This window comes from Phaethon aethereus (genome assembly GCF_964289735.1).
Source record: "Phaethon aethereus genome assembly, chromosome: 18".
Lineage (NCBI taxonomy): Eukaryota > Metazoa > Chordata > Aves > Phaethontiformes > Phaethontidae > Phaethon > Phaethon aethereus.
The window spans coordinates 14,003,495-14,021,039 of record NC_138594.1 but is presented as its reverse complement, the minus strand read 5'-3'; the positions used below and the strand labels follow the sequence as shown (position 1 = coordinate 14,021,039).

At 51.3% G+C, this 17,545-nt stretch overlaps 3 protein-coding genes across 3 annotated transcripts; all 3 read left to right on the top strand.

Moving 5' to 3' along the window:
• Positions 1-145: 145 nt before the first annotated feature.
• On the top strand, positions 146-8,628 carry P4HB (prolyl 4-hydroxylase subunit beta; the record flags this gene model as incomplete). Its single annotated transcript, XM_082007971.1, has 11 exons — positions 146-314; positions 674-880; positions 1,687-1,820; positions 2,035-2,172; positions 5,126-5,230; positions 5,515-5,640; positions 6,066-6,266; positions 6,893-7,013; positions 7,231-7,412; positions 7,833-7,919; positions 8,542-8,628. 11 exons carry the CDS (start codon positions 146-148, stop codon positions 8,626-8,628), a joined length of 1,557 nt encoding a protein of 518 aa, XP_081864097.1.
• Positions 8,629-12,315: 3,687 nt separating this feature from the next.
• PPP1R27 (protein phosphatase 1 regulatory subunit 27) lies at positions 12,316-14,160 on the top strand (the record flags this gene model as incomplete). The annotated part of the gene is made up of 3 exons (XM_082008136.1): positions 12,316-12,523; positions 13,611-13,761; positions 14,037-14,160. The coding sequence occupies exons 1-3, from the start codon at positions 12,337-12,339 to the stop codon at positions 14,158-14,160; spliced, it is 462 nt and encodes a 153-aa protein (XP_081864262.1). The 5' UTR covers positions 12,316-12,336.
• Positions 14,161-14,604: 444 nt separating this feature from the next.
• On the top strand, positions 14,605-15,202 carry MCRIP1 (MAPK regulated corepressor interacting protein 1; the record flags this gene model as incomplete). Its single annotated transcript, XM_082008302.1, has 4 exons — positions 14,605-14,612; positions 14,682-14,800; positions 14,908-15,006; positions 15,138-15,202. The coding sequence occupies 4 exons, from the start codon at positions 14,605-14,607 to the stop codon at positions 15,200-15,202; spliced, it is 291 nt and encodes a 96-aa protein (XP_081864428.1).
• Between the last annotated feature and the right edge of the window lie 2,343 nt (positions 15,203-17,545).

Below are 17,545 nucleotides of genomic sequence, written 5' to 3'. Positions count from 1 at the left end.
CGAGCGGCGGGTCGAGCCAATGGCGGGCAGCGGCGGGGCGGCCAATGGGACGCGGCGGCGGCCGGGGGAGGCGGGTTTATAAGCGGAGGCGGCGCCGTGGACGCACGCTCGTCCCGGCCTGTCCTGACCCGCCGCCATCACTGCCATGGTGGGGTTCCGCGCGATCGTGGCGCTGCTCTGCCTTCTCCTGCCACCGCCCGCCCGCGCCGGCGGCTCCGCCGCGGCCCTGGAGGAGGAGGACGGCGTCCTGGTGCTGCGCGCCGCCTCCTTCGAGCAGGCGCTGGCGGCGCACCGCTACCTGCTCGTCGAGTTCTGTGAGCGCGGGGGGGGACCGGGGGCCGCGCTGCGGGAATGCCGGGCCGGGAGGAGCGGGAGGGCGGCGGCGCCAAGGGTGGGACCCGGAGGACTGAAGGGCCGGAGACGAGTAAGGAGGTGCTGAGCGACCTGGCTCCCCTGGCCCGAGGTGGGACGGGGCGCTGCCGGCGGCCGTGCGGGACCGGACTCCGCCGGAATGCCGCCGAGGCGCTGGGCCGTCTCGGAGTGCGGGTTCTGCGCCGCCCTTGGCCCTGCCCCGTGCCCACTCGTGGGGCTCCCTGAGCGGGACCGTCGTCCCGGGAGTGGGACTGGGCGGGAGCGAGGGGGCTCCGGCCGGTGCTGACGACCTGTCCCGCAGACGCCCCGTGGTGCGGGCACTGCAAAGCGCTGGCGCCCGAGTATGCGAAGGCAGCAGCGAAGCTGAAGGCGGAGGGCTCGGAGATCCGGCTGGCCAAGGTGGATGCCACAGAGGAGTCGGAGCTGGCACAGCAGTTTGGCGTGCGTGGCTACCCCACCATCAAGTTCTTCAGGAATGGTGACAAGGCTGCTCCTAAGGAGTACACAGGTGAGCTGGGGTGGCTGGCCCCACCGCCTGGGTGCAGAGGGCAGCAACGTGGCGGTGGGTCCTTGCACCTGGCCCTGTGCTCCTGTGTGTGCTGGTGCGGCTGGACAAGGTCCACTGTGACAGCAACCCAGGGAGCGGTGCTGCAGCGGGCATGCTTTGGGTGGGTGTTGTGCTTGGATGTTGAGGAATAAGCCTGTGTTTAACAGGCTTTCTCACCTAAAGCTGGGGAATTCTCTAATATGAGCTAAAGCAGATGGAATTGTATTTGTGTGGGAAAGCAAAGCAATCCAAGCTTGATTTGTTGCTGGGCTTGACTTTAGTCAAGTAGTGTAGCACCCAGAATTGAAAAAATGCTTGGGCAGTTGTGTAAAGGGGCAAAGACAAGATGTAAGACAGAGGTATAAGGAGGACCAAGACAAGTAGAGTTCAGCTAAGCCAAGCCATGTTGTGCTAGATGCTGAGGGTTACATCCAGCATACTGATTTTGAAAGGAAAAGGTGATATATTTGCATGAAGAATATTAGCATCTTGGAGAAGTGCTGTATTGCTGATCAAAGTTTAAGAATGTGCTTGGTCTAGAAGCAAGAGAAAAATGAATTCCTGGGAGCCTCTTGTACCTTGACTTAACAATTAGGGAGTAGCTTAATTACACTGGGAGTGAAAGGAAAGAGTTGCGTAAATGATATCTCAGTTCTTCCTGACCTCTTGGCCAGCTGCTGAACAGTCTATCTCAAAGCTTAGGGGCTTTGTGTTCTTAAATTTAGTCAGGGGGAAAGTGAATTGGTGTTCTTGTCTTTCTGGTGTAGCTGGCAGAGAAGCAGATGACATTGTCAGCTGGCTGAAGAAACGCACTGGCCCAGCTGCAACTACCCTGACAGATGCTGCTGCAGCAGAGACATTAGTGGATTCCAGTGAAGTGGTTGTGATTGGTTTCTTTAAGGTAGAGTTTGTGCTTCCATTTGAGAAGCTCTTGTGTATGTCTAGGGCCTTCCCTGCTTTCTGCCCCATGGAGACTTGACAGCTGGGGAAGGCTCTCTAAGTTGGGAAATGCTTGCTGTCCTGCCTTACTTGATCTTCCAGTTCTGCCTGGTAAGCCCTGGGATGTTTATGCTTCAGTTTGTGTCCCATGTGAGACACCTTTCTTTGTTCTCCAGGATTTGACATCAGAGGCTGCAAAGGAGTTCTTGTTGGCAGCAGAAGCTGTGGATGACATTCCTTTTGGGATTTCCTCCAGTTCTGATGTCTTCAGCAAGTACCAGCTTAGCAAGGATGGTGTGGTCCTCTTCAAGAAGGTACTGGTTGGTGCAAAGCATAAGCATCACACTGGAGCCTTCTGCCTCTTCTTACCTCGTCTCTAATTAGTCAGATTCAAATGAGGGCAACCCTGGACAAAACAGCGAAAGATCCTGTGCTGTCAGACTGGCTGTTTCCAAGCCTCAGAGCTGGGGTTGAGAAGAGCAGAGCGCACAGCCCCTCTGTGGGGTGGTGGAGGGCACAGGCTGGCAGCAGAGGGGCCTGCAGAGGGCAGCCTCGTCTCTCTCCCAGCCTGGTGCTGCCCTCCCAGAACTGCTGGGCTTTGGGTCCAACCTGTTGCTTCAGTCACTTCCCTGTTTTTCAGATATCTGGCTGCAGTGCAGTAATGGTCAGCACAATCTTTAAAATATTCATGGCTTTAACTAGTGAGACTTCCTGTGCCCCTCCCCAAACTGTTAAGTTCTTCAACTGAATGGTAGCCATGTACTTGATGCCTTGCCATGATGCTCTGTGTTTGATTGTGGCTTAGCAAAGTTGCTTTTAAACATAGTCAGTATTGACCTCTGCTGCAGTCAGTGTCTGAGAGTTGTTCTGTCTCACGCTGGCTGTGGGTTTTGTGGCATAGCAGTTCCAGTGAAGTTCCTAAGAGGATTTGCAGTTCCAGGTGTCTAGGCTGGGGCAGTTGGATTATGTGCAGAGGGATGCTGGTAATGTACAGAATCAGAAATAAACTTACTGATGCCTTTTACTATTAAAACCCAAGTTGCTGGGGGTGAAATTTTAGGTTTGAGAAGACAAGTAGAGGTTCCTTAGACTTGGTGGTACCCCATACATGGGTGCAGTGAGGCAGGACAGAAAGCTGCTTTGGGTTCTAACTTTAATCTAACCAGTCACCAGTCTGATCAATTTGACCTGAGACAGGCTGAAGAGTTGAATGAATTCTTCATTAATTCTTTCTTTGTTCAGCTAAAATAGCATATCTTATTCTCACCTCTTATCTCACCGCTGAAATTGTAGTTATTTTTATGGTGCTCGAAGCTTGTAGACTTAAATTCTTAATCAGAGGTCACTTAGATCAGTATGGCTGAGGGTACAAGCAAATTAATTGGCCAATGAGTTCAAAATGGTATGGTTTTCTAACTATAAGAGTTGGGGTGGGTGAAGGGAGCAGTATTTTGTTCCTGGCTGACTTACTACCTGTATCTTGCTCTTCTTGCATGTATAGCTTTCTGTATGTAATCTTTGTGTATGTTCTATTCATGGCTAATGCTAGGCTGCAGTAGCTTTTTGCAGAGGTTTTCTCAACTTTTGTTCATGTCCTTTTGCGAACACTGAAGTCCAAATAGAAATGCTCTGATAAAACTGATGATTGCTGCAGGGAGTACCAGCATTGGGCTCTGAGCAGGGCAACATATGAGACTGCTTTGAAGTGGCAGGTTACAGCTAGGGCTTCTAGCACTGACAAGTTACCACCCTGGCTTTTATTTAGTTACCTATACCTTTTCTCATGTTGAGCTCTCTGTAGAATGGACTTGTGTTGATTTGATCTTATGTACTATACTCTTAACTCTGTGAGCTCTAAGGCTTTCTCTGCTTCTGAAGAACTGGGGCAATGGCAGGACCAGTCTTTAACTGTAAAGGAATTTTCAAGCTATTTCCCATAAGTGTAGTCAACTTGGGTACCTCTGGAATGAAAAGCAACTCTGCACTTGGCAACTTCTGTCAGGTGTGTTAGTAGGAGGAACCCTGGTCTGAAAGGCAGTTCATGAGCTGCTGGAGGGCTGGGGTGCTGCAGAAATGCTCTGCTCTGTGGAATAAAGAAGGTGAGATGCCTTTCAGCCTGTGAATGTTGTTTCCTTGTTCCTGTTTTGGTGTTATGTCATGGGAGTGCCATGAGAGCTCTCAAGTATGTCCACCTCAAAACAAGGTGAAAATGAGCACCAATGGTAACCAAATACCAGGACATAAGAACCAGATGGTTTATTTTAAGTTATGTTTCTGGACTTTGGCTCAACTTCCTGCAGTTAGTTGGGGCTAAACTGAGAGGGTTTGTTGGCTAGTTATTCTCATCTTAGTCGCTGAGAGTTGTCCAGACTTGCAAAGACCCTTGAACAACTGTTCTGAAGGTGCTAAGCCAATGTTCAATACTCTTTAAAGCATTTACAAAGTTAACTTCCAATGTTAAGTGTTTTGCTCAGCTTCTCAGCTGACACTGGTATGTTTCCTGTAACAAGGTTATCCGAGTCCATTCTCTTGCTTCTGCCAGTAACTTGAGCATTGCCCTGCCATGGGACTGTGGTGTTATCCTGCACATCTTCTTGTTAACCTTCATGGTCCTCTACAGCTGTTCCCTTTCTAGGCTGCCAGAGGGTTCTGAGAATCCTGGTCAGGGATACAGGTGATATCCTAATATAAAAAGGAATCTGGTATCTCTGGTGCAATGCACATGTTAAATGTGCTGTTGTGCCTAACAATAGACTGAAACAACTCCACAGAGCTGAGTAAATGACTATTTACTTGCAGTGCATAGTGGTAGGACTTATTTCCTAGCATTGTCTGGTTAAAGTGTGTGTCTGCTCTGACATAGCTTTCTACTCTGCAGGAATTAGCAGAGCATGTGCTGTGGTAGCTCCTCACTGGTCTGTCAAATGCCTTCTACAAAGCTGTAAGGCAGCTGTTAAAAGTCCTTCTTGGTGACTTGTTACACAAATTTTCATGTTTGTGCAGAACAATGGCAAGATCTAAGTTGACTGTCTTATTGCTGTCACCTTTTGTTGCTAGGGTGTGATTTAAGGCTTTGCTTGCCAGAAGATGAACACCTTGACCCAGATTTTATGTGAACATGTGGTGAATTAGAGATGGAAGTCTGTTCTGAAGAGGTGCAGCTGAGATCCACTGGGGCAGTGGCTCTGGTGTGAATGTGTTGTATTGCTTGAAAGATATTTGTATGGGATATGGAAGTGTTATAATGCAAGAAATCTGTTTTTGCAGTTTGATGAAGGCCGTAACAACTTTGAAGGTGATCTCACAAAAGATAATTTACTCAACTTCATCAAGTCGAATGCATTGCCTCTGGTCATAGAGTTCACTGAACAGGTGGGTGTTTAGATACTTGTTAAGGCCTTTCACATAGCTACTATATAAATATAACAAACCTTAAATTATGGGTTGTGGGGTTGTGTTTTTATCTTGGAGCTGACATTAGTTTGGGCTTATGGAGAAGTGTGCAGAACACAAGAGAAGGGAGGCATAAGTTTGCTGTCCAAAGTAGTCCTGTAGTATTGGAGGGTCCTGTGGTCTAGTCAGAATGACAGACCCAAGCTGGTCTTGACACTGATTTATGTGTCTTCCAAAAATGAAGTTTATTTTCTACTCCTCAGACTGCTCCTAAAATCTTTGGAGGAGAGATCAAGACTCATATTCTGCTGTTCCTACCAAAAAGTGTGTCTGACTATCAAGAGAAACTGGACAACTTCAAGAGTGCAGCTGGAAGCTTCAAAGGGCAGGTGAGATGGGTTTCTTGGATTATGAATAAAGTGACCACCTCCCACAGAAGTGTTAGCACTGCCTGTCTATATCCATGCAACAGCTGTGGAGGAGGACTTAAAGCTGGTGCTCTCTGCCTGTGTCTCTGGATAATAGGTGACTGAGTCACTGGCTTGCACAGCTGTTGAAGGAATAGCAGTTAACTCCTGACTTTCCTTCTTGTGTATGTAAATCTGACTCTGCCTTAAGATCAGTGCCAGGTCTGTGCACATGCTGCTTAAACTGTTGCAGCTCCAGAATTTGTGCTCTGACGTGGTGGCCTTTTAATGGGCCTGGAGAAGGAAGAGGGGCCAGTTCAGCTCTACTTGTGCAAGTGTGTGTAAAGTATTGATAGTCAAGAGGTACTTGTCTTCACCATAGTGCCTTTGACTTTTTCTCTCCAAAGATCCTGTTCATCTTCATAGACAGTGACCACAGTGACAACCAGAGGATTTTGGAGTTTTTTGGCCTAAAGAAAGAAGAATGTCCAGCTGTACGCCTCATCACACTGGAGGAAGAAATGACCAAATACAAACCTGAATCAGATGACCTCACAGCAGAGAAGATCAAAGAGTTCTGTAATAAGTTCCTGGAGGGCAAGATCAAGGTAATGAAGATAAATGCTGCTGTTGGTAAATAAGTCATCTGGAGAAAATCCTTCCAACTACGGACTATCTAGTGGGCTTTGTGCTGAGAAATTAGAGGCAAAACTACAAGGGCATGAAGACTGTAGGAAAGCAAGCTATGTACTGGCACCTGAGTACAATCAAAGCCTGCTCTTTCTGCTGCTTATGATAACTGTGCTGTTTATCCAGTTGCTCTTTCTGCCAACAATCTGGGGAAGGTGTGAACTTGTGTGGCAGAGTTTAAAGAGCTTTCAGCTCTAATCTGCTGGAGCTAGCCATATGCAACTTTTTCCAGTAGTTGGAGTCTGAAGCAGACTGTTTAGCTAAACTCAGTCATGTGGGAATGCTAGTGTCGGCAATAGTTTCCTTCCTACAGAGCTCAATTGCAGTTCTCTGCACAAGAGCACCTGTTATTCCTGCTTGTTCATGGTGGGAAGGAGACTTTTTGAAAGCAGAAGAGGAAGTGACTGATTCATCTGATTGCTCACAGCCTATGATTGAGGCACTGAGGAGGGTGATTAAACTTGGGGTTTCTGGGATATGTGATTGCATGTACATTCCAAGCAGCTGTGTAGCAAACATTATCTCTGAATTTCACTTATTCCAGCCCCACCTGATGAGTCAAGATCTCCCTGAAGACTGGGACAAGCAGCCTGTTAAAGTTCTAGTTGGGAAGAACTTTGAAGAAGTTGCTTTTGATGAGAATAAGAATGTCTTTGTAGAGTTCTGTAAGTATCTTTCAACAGTTGATTGCAGGTAGCTGGCATGAAAGCAGTGCCAAAATACTGCATGACCAGGATTAGGGAGAAAGCATCTGGCAGAATCTAAGCCACAAAGGGAGTGCCTCAGTTGAAAAGATGTGTATGAACTCTGGTGTGGGGGCTGAGGAGTGGTGATGGTAATTTGTTAGGTTGCTGGTGCTAGCTATGTTTTTGTAATTAACAGATGCCCCCTGGTGTGGTCACTGTAAGCAGCTGGCGCCTATCTGGGACAAGCTGGGAGAGACCTACAGGGACCACGAGAACATTGTCATTGCCAAGATGGACTCGACAGCCAATGAAGTAGAGGCAGTGAAAATCCACAGCTTCCCCACGCTCAAGTTCTTCCCTTCAGGCTCTGGCAGAAATGTAAGAAGGCAGCTGACCTTGACACAGATCACATAAGAAGGGAGCACTAGAAATGCTTAGTTGCCTGCTTGAGTTCTGTTTTGGAGAAGGCCTTTGGGTGGGCTCATTCTGTAGGGATGTACAGGACATCTGAGACTCTCTGTGGGGGGCTGGGCTGTAGGAAGGAGTTTGGGGGGTGGGAATGGTGAAAAGAGGGAGCATAGAGGACAGTGTGCTCATCTGCAGGCTATTCTTTCCTCGCAGTGATCTCTGAAGTCTAGTGGCTGAGCTGTTTTCCTTCGTCTCATATGGGTGAAGGTGAATTTTTAAATTCCCTTTTGCTTGGCATGTTAACTCTTGCTCAGAAAGAAAATTCTCCTTTCCAGGGGTGTGGTTCTGTAGGTGCCTATAACAATTATCTTGATGTTTTTTCCTGTGTAGGTAATTGACTATAATGGGGAGAGGACACTAGAAGGCTTCAAAAAATTCTTGGAGAGTGGAGGTCAGGATGGGGCAGCAGCTGATGATGTGAGTAACATTAATACAGTACTCTAGGCCTTCAGAATACGGAGCATGGGTTGGATCTGGTGTTGTGCTTGAATCTTCAGTCCTAAATAAGATCCTGGGTGGTTATGTGGCAGAAAAGGCACTTTTGCGCACCAACAGTATCTTGCATAGTGACCTGTTCAGTTGCAGCCTGGCTGGCCATTGGCCTGTAATGGACTCCTTTTATTGAGAACACTCCAGTTGGGTGTGAAATAAATGTTCTTGGGAGGCTTAAACACACATGCATGGAATGTTGATATTATAACCTCTAAATTTGCACAAGCTCTGTTGTGCAAACTGCTGGAGTAACTAGGGGGCTTGTTCTTGGAGAACTCCTGCTTAGCACTTGGAAGTTGAGCAGTATGATGAATGTTACATATGTAGTATATCTGGGTGGAAGCTCCTCATCTGCTGGGGTGGAGGGTGTTAAGCTACCAGCTTCCAGAGGTTTCTAACCCTTAATGTCCCAAATTCAGAGCTCTTGATAGAAGTCTCTGGATGTTTTGTTAACATGGCAGCAGAGAACAGATCAGATGCTGTTCTGTGCTTGGTTTTGCACCTGCCTAATGTGCCAGAAACAAATAGCTGTCTTTAACCTATACAGGATCTGGAGGACCTGGAGACGGATGAAGAAACAGACCTTGAGGAAGGTGATGATGATGAGCAGAAAATCCAAAAAGATGAATTGTAAAGAGAAGACTGATGTACATCACTCAAAGAATCAGACACTAAACTGGCTGCTGTTATGCAGCCCAGTGAGTCAGAAACCCATTAAGATTTAAAGCAGAAGGTGAATGACTGGAAATCCATGGATTGGCTTTTAAAGTAACACTTTACCCTCACTTGTCTGTACACTTGACTATTTTTTCTTTCTTTTCGCTTTTGAGAAGGGATCTGTCACTAGGTAGCCAGCCCAGCCAGCTGGGCTCTTAAATTGTGATGTACTTTTTTGTACACAGCTTTTGTTTTGAAGTATTCTCTTCTGGGTAGAAGCAGATTGAAGTGGTGGCATGAGTTCAGTGGCACAACATTCTGGAGCCTTGCCACTAACATCTTCCAAGAAAGCTTTTTTCCTTTTTTCTTTTAAAACTAAAGCACATAGTTGATTTCTGCACCTGGCAGAGTCCTTCAGAGTCTCAGCTGTCCTTCCCTGAAATCAGCCTTTGGTATATGTAGGGGAAGAGGCAATAGGCTGATGGCATCATCCTGGTGAAAAGTGTAGAAGGTGCTTCTCTTCATGCTGGCCAGATATTTCCTTTCCCCTCTGCTTTAAGACACTTGGAGATGACTATTCCAAACATCTGGAAGGGTGGAATACTGTGTGCACTAGCTGTGGCAGGCTCTTGAGGGTGGAGGTGATGGCTGGCTCACCAGCTTAGATGAGACCTAGGCATGCCATCCTTTTGATCAAATGCAAGACTGTTCTGCACTCACTTTCCATGCATTATTTTGAATGGGTTGACCAGACAGGTGGGTGGTGTGGGCGGGCCTGATAAAATAGATCAAACAGGACATTTGCCATTACTGGGATTTGGGGAGGAACTTCAACAGAGGAGTGCCTCAAAGGCCTGAGCTGCATCAGGCTGGTTCTTAGCATTCTGCTACAATAACATTGGAACTGAATTTGTTGGCCAAATAAAGTTAAGATTTTAATACTATTATGTTTCTTTGTCTTTACCAGAATATAGAATGAATATTTGAACCTGACCTGGAAGGCAATCAGAGTTCTAGGGTAGTTCTCAAGGAACTCTGCCAAAATGGTGTGCTTGGCTTTCTCAAACTTTCACTGAAAAACACATTTTTGAGAGAAACTACTTTCTTGAATGCATCTGGTTTTGCAGGTGGATTCTGGTACATTAACCTGAAGAAATCTGTATTTGCATAATCTGTTAAGGGAAAGAACTTCAAGATGACCATGCTCTGTCCAGATTAAATCAGCTTGTGCAGCAGACAGCTGCTTTATTTGCAGTGAGCAGACATTGGCTTGGGCTCTGAGAATAAGCATCTCTGCTTGCCAGCTGGCCTGAGGTGAGGACCTCATTGCTCTTGAGCAGTTAACCAAGAAACCTGGGGCTGCCTGTAGCTCTGCTAGTCAGGCTCACATGATCCAGTGAGCTACATTGCTATTTCCAAACCAGTCACTGCTGAAAATATTTTTGTGAGAAAACATGCTATAAATGTCACATGGGAGTGCATGGTGAAGCTAGAGGGCAACCCAGGAGGCTACTGGTGCCTGTCAATTGAACATGGGTGCACTGGGGTGGTAGAACAGAAGTGGTGTACAATACTTGCCTGCAGCACCTGCTTCAGCCTCCTCCTGTGGTTCCCCTGGGAACTGAGCCTCTGCTGAGTCCTGGCTTGGTGTGCACAAACCTTTGGTGCAGCAGCACCTTGGCTGGGGATGAACAGGCAATTGGTGACTGTGGGATCAGAAAATAGCCTGTTCCGTTAGTAATCAGCTGTGTTGTTTGTGACACACACTTGTGGTTATGGGGAGAAGAATCTTTGAAGACACCTCTCTCCAGGGCTGTGATCTTGCATGTCTGAAGGCAGGTAGGGGACTTGTTCTTAGTGTAGCCCAGCTGCCATTGCCATACCCCAACAGAGCAGGCAGTGCTAGTGGCTGGTGTCAGAGCTGGTTAGTGGTAGCTGCCTTGTGTTTTGGAGTGGGGAGGAAGAGAGCACTGCTAGTAAGAAGTTCCACTGGAAGGTGCTGGCTGGGACTCTGCTCTAAAAGGTCCATTTTGTTGAGCCAGTTAAAGTGTAAACAAGGCTGAGCTCTGCAGTGGTTCTGTTTATGGCCTGTGACCTGCCTTGCTCGGAGGAGAGGGGCTTTTCTCATACACCAAGGCTGCCCTTGGCAGAGCAGGACTCCATCAGGGTCATCTTGTGTACACAGCTAATTGCTGTTCCAAGAAAGCAGGCTAAAAGTGTTCTGTCTCCACAGCAGATAGCTCAGCCTCTTATTGCACAGTGTTCTGTCTGATGTACTGCTGAGCAGAGATGCTCCGGAAAAGATCAATGTGTTTGCCAAAGAGGAACAAGTGCAGCAGGCAGTTCTCAGGTGCATGGCTGGCTGAGCTGTCAGTCTCACTGCTGGCAGGGGCTAAGGACAAGTATCTGATGAGGAAGGGGCAGAATGAAATCTCTGTGACTCCTAACGGAGGACAAGGATTTTTCCTGATGTACTGCAGGGGAGTTCATTGTCCTGCCAGGACAATCCCCAGCAGCATGAAACAGTACAATATGCTTGTGTATCTGAAATGACCAAATTTTGATGGAAAAAAGGATGGAGGAGCAGTTGCTGCTTGAACTCCTGGTGGATCTGAAAGATTCCTCTGTGGTAAATGGTCCAGCTTTGACAGCTACAGCTGGAGAGTAATGAATGCAGGCTTTCTCTGGTGGTGGTGGTGTTCTGAGGCTGTTCCATAGAAGCCTGCCTTTATGTAGCAGCTGGTTCTGAGTTTGAAGTAGGACACTGAATGTGGACTGGCATTGTAGGCTTCTGGTTCTGCGCCTGCATGAGGAGCACCTTGCAAAGGCACTGATGATATCCAACATGCTGGTGGTGTTCTCCATGCTTAGCTGTACGCTGTCTCACAGTTCTGCTGGGCAGCACAGCTCATTCTGCTCCTTTCAAGTAGTCTGATGCAACTACAGGAGAGTGATTTAGCTCTGAATGTATTTGGCACTGCACCTCTGACACGTCTGCATTGCGCTGGCTGGTTGGTACATGAGCAGCTGGTTCCTCTCGCCTGGTGATCGTGTCTATGTCTTTTTCCCTGGCGTGTGTGTGTGTGAGGGCTTGCTGCTGGGAAGCTCGGTTTTCAGGCCCTTGGGCTCCTCTGAAGGACTATCCATACAAAGAAAGAGTAGATTTGACCCCTTGGATGGGCTCATCAACAGGTGGGTGGTAAGATGAGACACCAACTTCTGCCCAAAAGTGGGAGGCTGCGGGCCTGGGCAGCTCGATTACAAAGTATCATGGCAAATAGCATGAGCTGCATATCCTCAAAATAGCCCATGGGAGCCTATATAATGAGATGGCCCTGGAGAGCCATCAGTCCTGGGCCAAGGGCCGGTGGGTGAACCACGTGTGCCCAGCTCCACCTCCTGCATGCAGCATGGGAGTGTAGGGAGAGGCCGGTGGCTGCCGCTTCTCTGCTGGCACAGGAGCGACTCGCACACGGACACAGACGCGGGTGTGGAGGGAGTGCAGCGGTGCGGGTGGCATCACACCTCTGTAGCAAGGAGGGACCTGAAGGGCGGAAGAGGAGAAAACACTGCTTCGAGGCCAGTGAGTGGTAGGGCTGAGCACTGAGCAACTCCAGCTGTTCCTACAGCCCCCCACGCCCCTGCTGCTTCTCTTCCTCTGCAGTGTCTAAAGGCTGTGATCAGTATGAAGGACTATTACCCAGTTTCAATGCCCCGGTACAGTCGATATGCCCAGAGACTGAGAGCCTCACGCACTGTGCACTTCCCCAATGACGTCGTCTTTCAGGACCACATCAGGCAGGGAGACCTGGAGCAGGTGGGCAGATTCATACGTGCCAGGAAGGTGACGCTGGATACTATCTACCCTTCTGGTGAGTGCTGCTGGTGTTGGCAGAGCTGGAATCTGCGCAGTGGGATGGCTCAGCTGGGCTGTGAGGGAGATGAGAGTGAGCTGTGCAGCCAAAGCTAGGATGTGGGCTACCTTCAGCAGCGTGGCAGGTTGCAATCAAGTTCTTTTCCTCCCTAGTGGGGAGTAGTACCCCCAACATTGCAAAGTAGGGCCCAAGAGAGGCCTGTACCAGTGCCCCAATAGCCCCCCTCAACAGCATGGTCAGTGCATGCTGCGGGAAGGCAGGAGGCTTACCCTCTAGGTCCCTTCAAGGCATGGTGGCACACCTGCAGTGTGGTGGGACCTAGAAAAGGATCACTGAGCACAGGCTGGTCTGTGAAGCTCTAGAGGGGATAGCAGGGCTCTTGCCTTCCACCCTGGCATGAGGGAAGAGCAGGGAGAAGCAAGGCTTTACATTTTGTTCCTGGCTCTGTCCATTTCCCACAAACGCTGCTTTCTCTTGCACATCTGGATCTGTGGACTTGTGGCATTTATGTTTGTAGGGAAAGCATTGTGTTATGTTTGCACCCAACCTCACTACAACTGTTTATGGAATGCCTTGATCCATACTGGCTGGTGCAGAGCCCAGATTTGTCCCTTTCTTGTGCTTGGCTTCTGCTGTCACATGACCATGGAGACAAGGTTTCCAATGACCCCAAGCTTCCTCCTATCTATACTGATTACTTTATTACTTGGACAGAGCAGGACCCTGAACATGCTCTCCTCGTGTGCCCATTTGAGTCCTGGCTGGGGCTCGGGGCAGGCTGCTGGCCGGGAGCTCTGCAGGAAAGGGCAGCTGCTCCTCCCTTAATCTGTCCTGCCTGGCCCAGTGGGGAGGTGGGTGCTACACTATCTTAGATAGGGTATTTATGCTGTAGAAGGGGAACAGAAACCCATGGCAGCTCCTCTTGCTTCCTCAGTCTTCGTTTCTTTCCCCAAACTTTCATCTCCCTTTTAAATGAGGGTTTGCTGGCAGCCCTCTTCCCTGGCTGTGGACAACTTGCACTTGTAAGCTCAGCGTTTAAAAGACTCCTCCCCGAATCCAGGGCTAACAAATTCTTTCCTTCCAGGCATGGCAGCCCTCCATGAAGCTGTGCTTACTGGAAACTTGGACTGTGTCAAGCTCCTGGTTAAATATGGCGCTGACATCCACCAGAAAGATGAGAACGGGTGGACGCCGCTGCACATGGCCTGTAGTGACGGCTATGCTGACATAGCCAGGTGAGGAGCACCTCTCCTGCGTGGTGATGGAACAAACCTGCATTGCAGAGCCCTGAGAACCAGAAGTGACAGTGACAGGGCTGGACTGGGCTCTAGGCCTCTGCTCCTAGGAGGGTGCCCGGTTCCTCCAGTGCACACAGGGCTGCCCAGGCTTTAAAAGCTCCCTGCGGCTGTGTCCAAGCATCATGGCAGTAGGGTCTGGGCAGCTCCATGGGTTGGGAGCGGCTGCCCAGCAGGCTGCAGGCTCTGGCTGCTCAGCTCCCCATCTCCTGCAGGTACCTCATCTCTCTCGGGGCCAGCCTGGAGGTGACCACTGACGCTGGGGAGAAGCCCTCGGACCTCATCGACCCCGAGTTCAAGGACCTGGTGGAGCTCTTCCAAGCCACCACGATGGACTGAGGCAGGGCATGGCGAGAAGCAGGCCTCGACGGGCCGGGGCGGCGGGGCTGTGCCTGGCCCGAGGGCCGGGGCCGGGGCCGGGGCTGGGCCTGGGCCGGCGGACGGGCGGGGGCTCGCTCGGTGCCGCGTCTCGGGAACCACTTTGTACTTTTCCAATAAAGCACCTCGAACACCGCTTCCGCCAGGCCGTCGCCGGGGCGGGGATGACGTCGGGGCGTGGGCGTGGTCAGCCGGGTCTGACGTGGGGTGGGGCCGCGCCTGCGCGCTGCGGCGCTTCCGTCGCGGCCCGAGGGCGAGCGGAGGCGGGAGCTGGGACCAGGTGAGGGGCGCGCGTTGCCATAGCGACGGGCGGGGGCGGCCCGCGGCCTAGCCCCGTTCTGGCCGCCCTCTCCTTTCTCTCCGCAGCCGCGCCGAGCCGCGCCGCGCCGCCGCACGGACGACGCCATGGCCAGGTGAGCCCCGCCCGGCCCCGGGCAGAGCCGCGGCCCTGGGCCCGGCTCAGCCTCGCGCTTCGCTTTCAGCTCCCCCGTGTCCCGCGTGGTCTACAACGGCAAGCGGAGCGGCGGCCCGCGCTCCCCCGGTGCTAGCAACGAGATCTTCACCCCAGCCCACGAGGAGAACGTGCGCTTCATCTACGAGGGTGAGCCGTGGTGGGGGCCCCGAGACTCGGGGGGCCCGGGGCTGCGGCCGGGCCCTGCGCCCAGGCAGTGCCTGAGGCGAGCGGTCCCCTCACCTGTGTCCCCACAGCCTGGCAGTGTGTGGAGCGTGACCTGCGCAGCCAGATGGGCTCTGAGCGCGGCCTGGTAGAAGAGTACGTGGAGAAGATGCCAAATCCTAGCCTCAAAGGTGAGGGGGGCGAGGGGCACTCTCCCCTGGCTCTGGCCAGAGGGGATGGCTGGCCCCAGGGAGCCTGTGTGGGTGGGGAGGGGGCTGCGATGTGGCCTCTGCTGCCAAAGTCTCTCTTGTCTTCCCTGCAGCGTTTAAACCTGTCGACCTGGGTGATCTGAAGAGGAGGAACACACAGGATGCAAAGAAGTCCTAAGGCAGGTCCTTCCTGTGGATCAGCTGGTCTCTTAAGGTCCTCAAGCAGATTTAATTTGAGATTTTGTGTTGATTTCTTCCTCTCATCTGTACTCCCAAAAGCCCGCGGGAAAGCCAATCAGTTTTGGGTCTGGCTCTGAAGCTACCTGAAATCAAAGATGCTCAGGGGCTCACTGAGGATGCCCAGAGCCTGTTGCAAAGGATTCCAGTCCCCGACTCATAGCTTTCTCTGGCCTCAGGCTGTCCTTACACACTTCATGCTGCGCTCATAGATCTCTCATTCTCCTTCCATCTCTGCCCCTGGTGTGTTGAGTACATGGTCTCCCTGGGCTCTGGTGCGCAGCAGGGCAGAGCAGAACAGCTGTGTTGTCAGTAGAGGCAGCACTAGTTCTACGCTCCCTTCTGTGCACCAAGGAACCACAGCTGCTGGGGCAGGCGGAGGGAGAAGGAAGGAGAGTTGCTTCTGTCCTTGTTCCTCGGGACATTGAGGTAGCCCCAGTTCAACACCCTTCGTGCAGCTGACTGCTGGGCAGGTCATACCAGCTGTTCCTTGCTCCCTGGTGGGAGGGCTTAATTTGTACCTGGGCTACTATTGCTTTGGACTTACCATGCTGCCTGAGCTCATGGGTCCATATCCAAGGCTGGATTTTCCTTGTGCTTAGATTGGGCCGGGTCCTTGTGGTGCTGGAGATGGAGCTGCTCCTCTCTCCCTGCAGATGGAGAGAGATGGGGTGTCAGCACTGGCCCCAGCCCCAAGTGCCTGAGGTGCTCAGAGCGGGGTGCTGGGCCACATTCATCCCCCCTGCCTCACTGCTCTGGCAGCTCCACAGGAGGTAGCAGTAGTGGGGTGCGGCTGGTGCTGACTGTGCAGAAAGAAGGTTGTTGGCATCCTTGCTGGAGCAGTGCTGTGCTGTTCTATACTAACCGTCTTCCAGCTATGCACCCTTGGAAGAGATCTGGCCTCTACAGCTGACATTTCTATGCCACTGTGTGGGGGCTGTCATAGCCAGTGTAACTCGCCCTGGGGGGTGCTTTCTTGGGACCCCCACTCCTGGAAAGGCTCAGGTGGTTTCTGCATCATCACCTCTGATTGAGGGAGAGTGACTGTGCCATCCTCACCCGTCAGCAGAGCAGCCGTGCCGGCCACAGGGCTGCTCGGTGCCCACAGAAGACTGGGGAGTGGTGGGAGCAGCCCCCTGCCCATCTGTGCTCTGAGCTGGCGGGAAGGGGGCTGCCGGGGGCTCTGCCCAGCACCAGTGGGCTTCAGGAGGGGTGCGGGGGGAGTTCTGGCCGCTATTACCTTTCCTTTGTTGAGTCTGTTGAGCTATACTGTTCCCTTTTTTTTTTTCTGTTGTCTGTCACTTGAGGAGTGTTGTAAATAAAAGCTGGTGTCCTTTTGGCTCTGCCTCCATGTGATGCTGCCCACCACAGCCCCTGCTCCACGGCTGCCTCAGCGGAGCGCAGGACTGATCATCTGCTGTTTGCTGCAGGGGCTGCGTCTGGCGGTGGAGCAGCGTGCGGGACGCTGCCTGGCTGCTCCCAGCGGTGCTGGTGGGCCATGTCCGGCATGGTGGTGTGAGGGCCCAGGAGAGGGCTGTCTCAGCCACAGCATCCCAGCAGGCTGTTCCCGGCCTGATCCCACCTTGGCTCCTCTGCTGCTTGTGCCCACAAGCTGCGTGTGCCCGCTGCCCTGTTGGTGCTGGCCCAGGTGTGCCTGCAGCCTTGCTGGGACAGGGCCCTTGTTCTTCCCTTCCAAAATGTTCTTATTTTGTTACTGAAGCCCTGTGTTTTTCATTTTAGACTTCAGTGCTGGCAATTAAGGATAGGGCTTTCTGTCCCTTTTCAGGCCTGACCAAGTCCTAAGGAGAAGTAATGCAGAAAGCAGCAGCCACCTCTTTTTTTTTTTCCCCCTCTTCCAGAAGGGATCTTGCACTTGCCCTTACTCTAGGCTCTTAATTTCACTGGAAACGTGTGCAGCCTGGTGCTGTGTGCTGGTAGCGCCATGCCCTTGGGCTCTGGCAGCCCTCCTGTGAGACAGCATCCTAGGAGCTGTCGCTGGACCAAAGATTTAAATGTTGAGACTAAATACACTCATATCCTTTTCCCTCCCCTGCTTTAATGGCATTTAAACTATACTTAGCATTGCTAGAATTTCTCCTCAAGTGCATCTTCTTACACTTAGCCACAACCCTGTTTACCTCCCATCACCAAAACATTCCTGGGGTGCGCGCATGCCGGGGCACGCTGTCTGGCTCTGGCACAGCGGAACGGTGTCTCAGCCCGTCTCACTGCCGACTCTGCCTGGGCCCGCTCCCTTGCCGCTGTGCTGCCAGGCCTCCCCCTT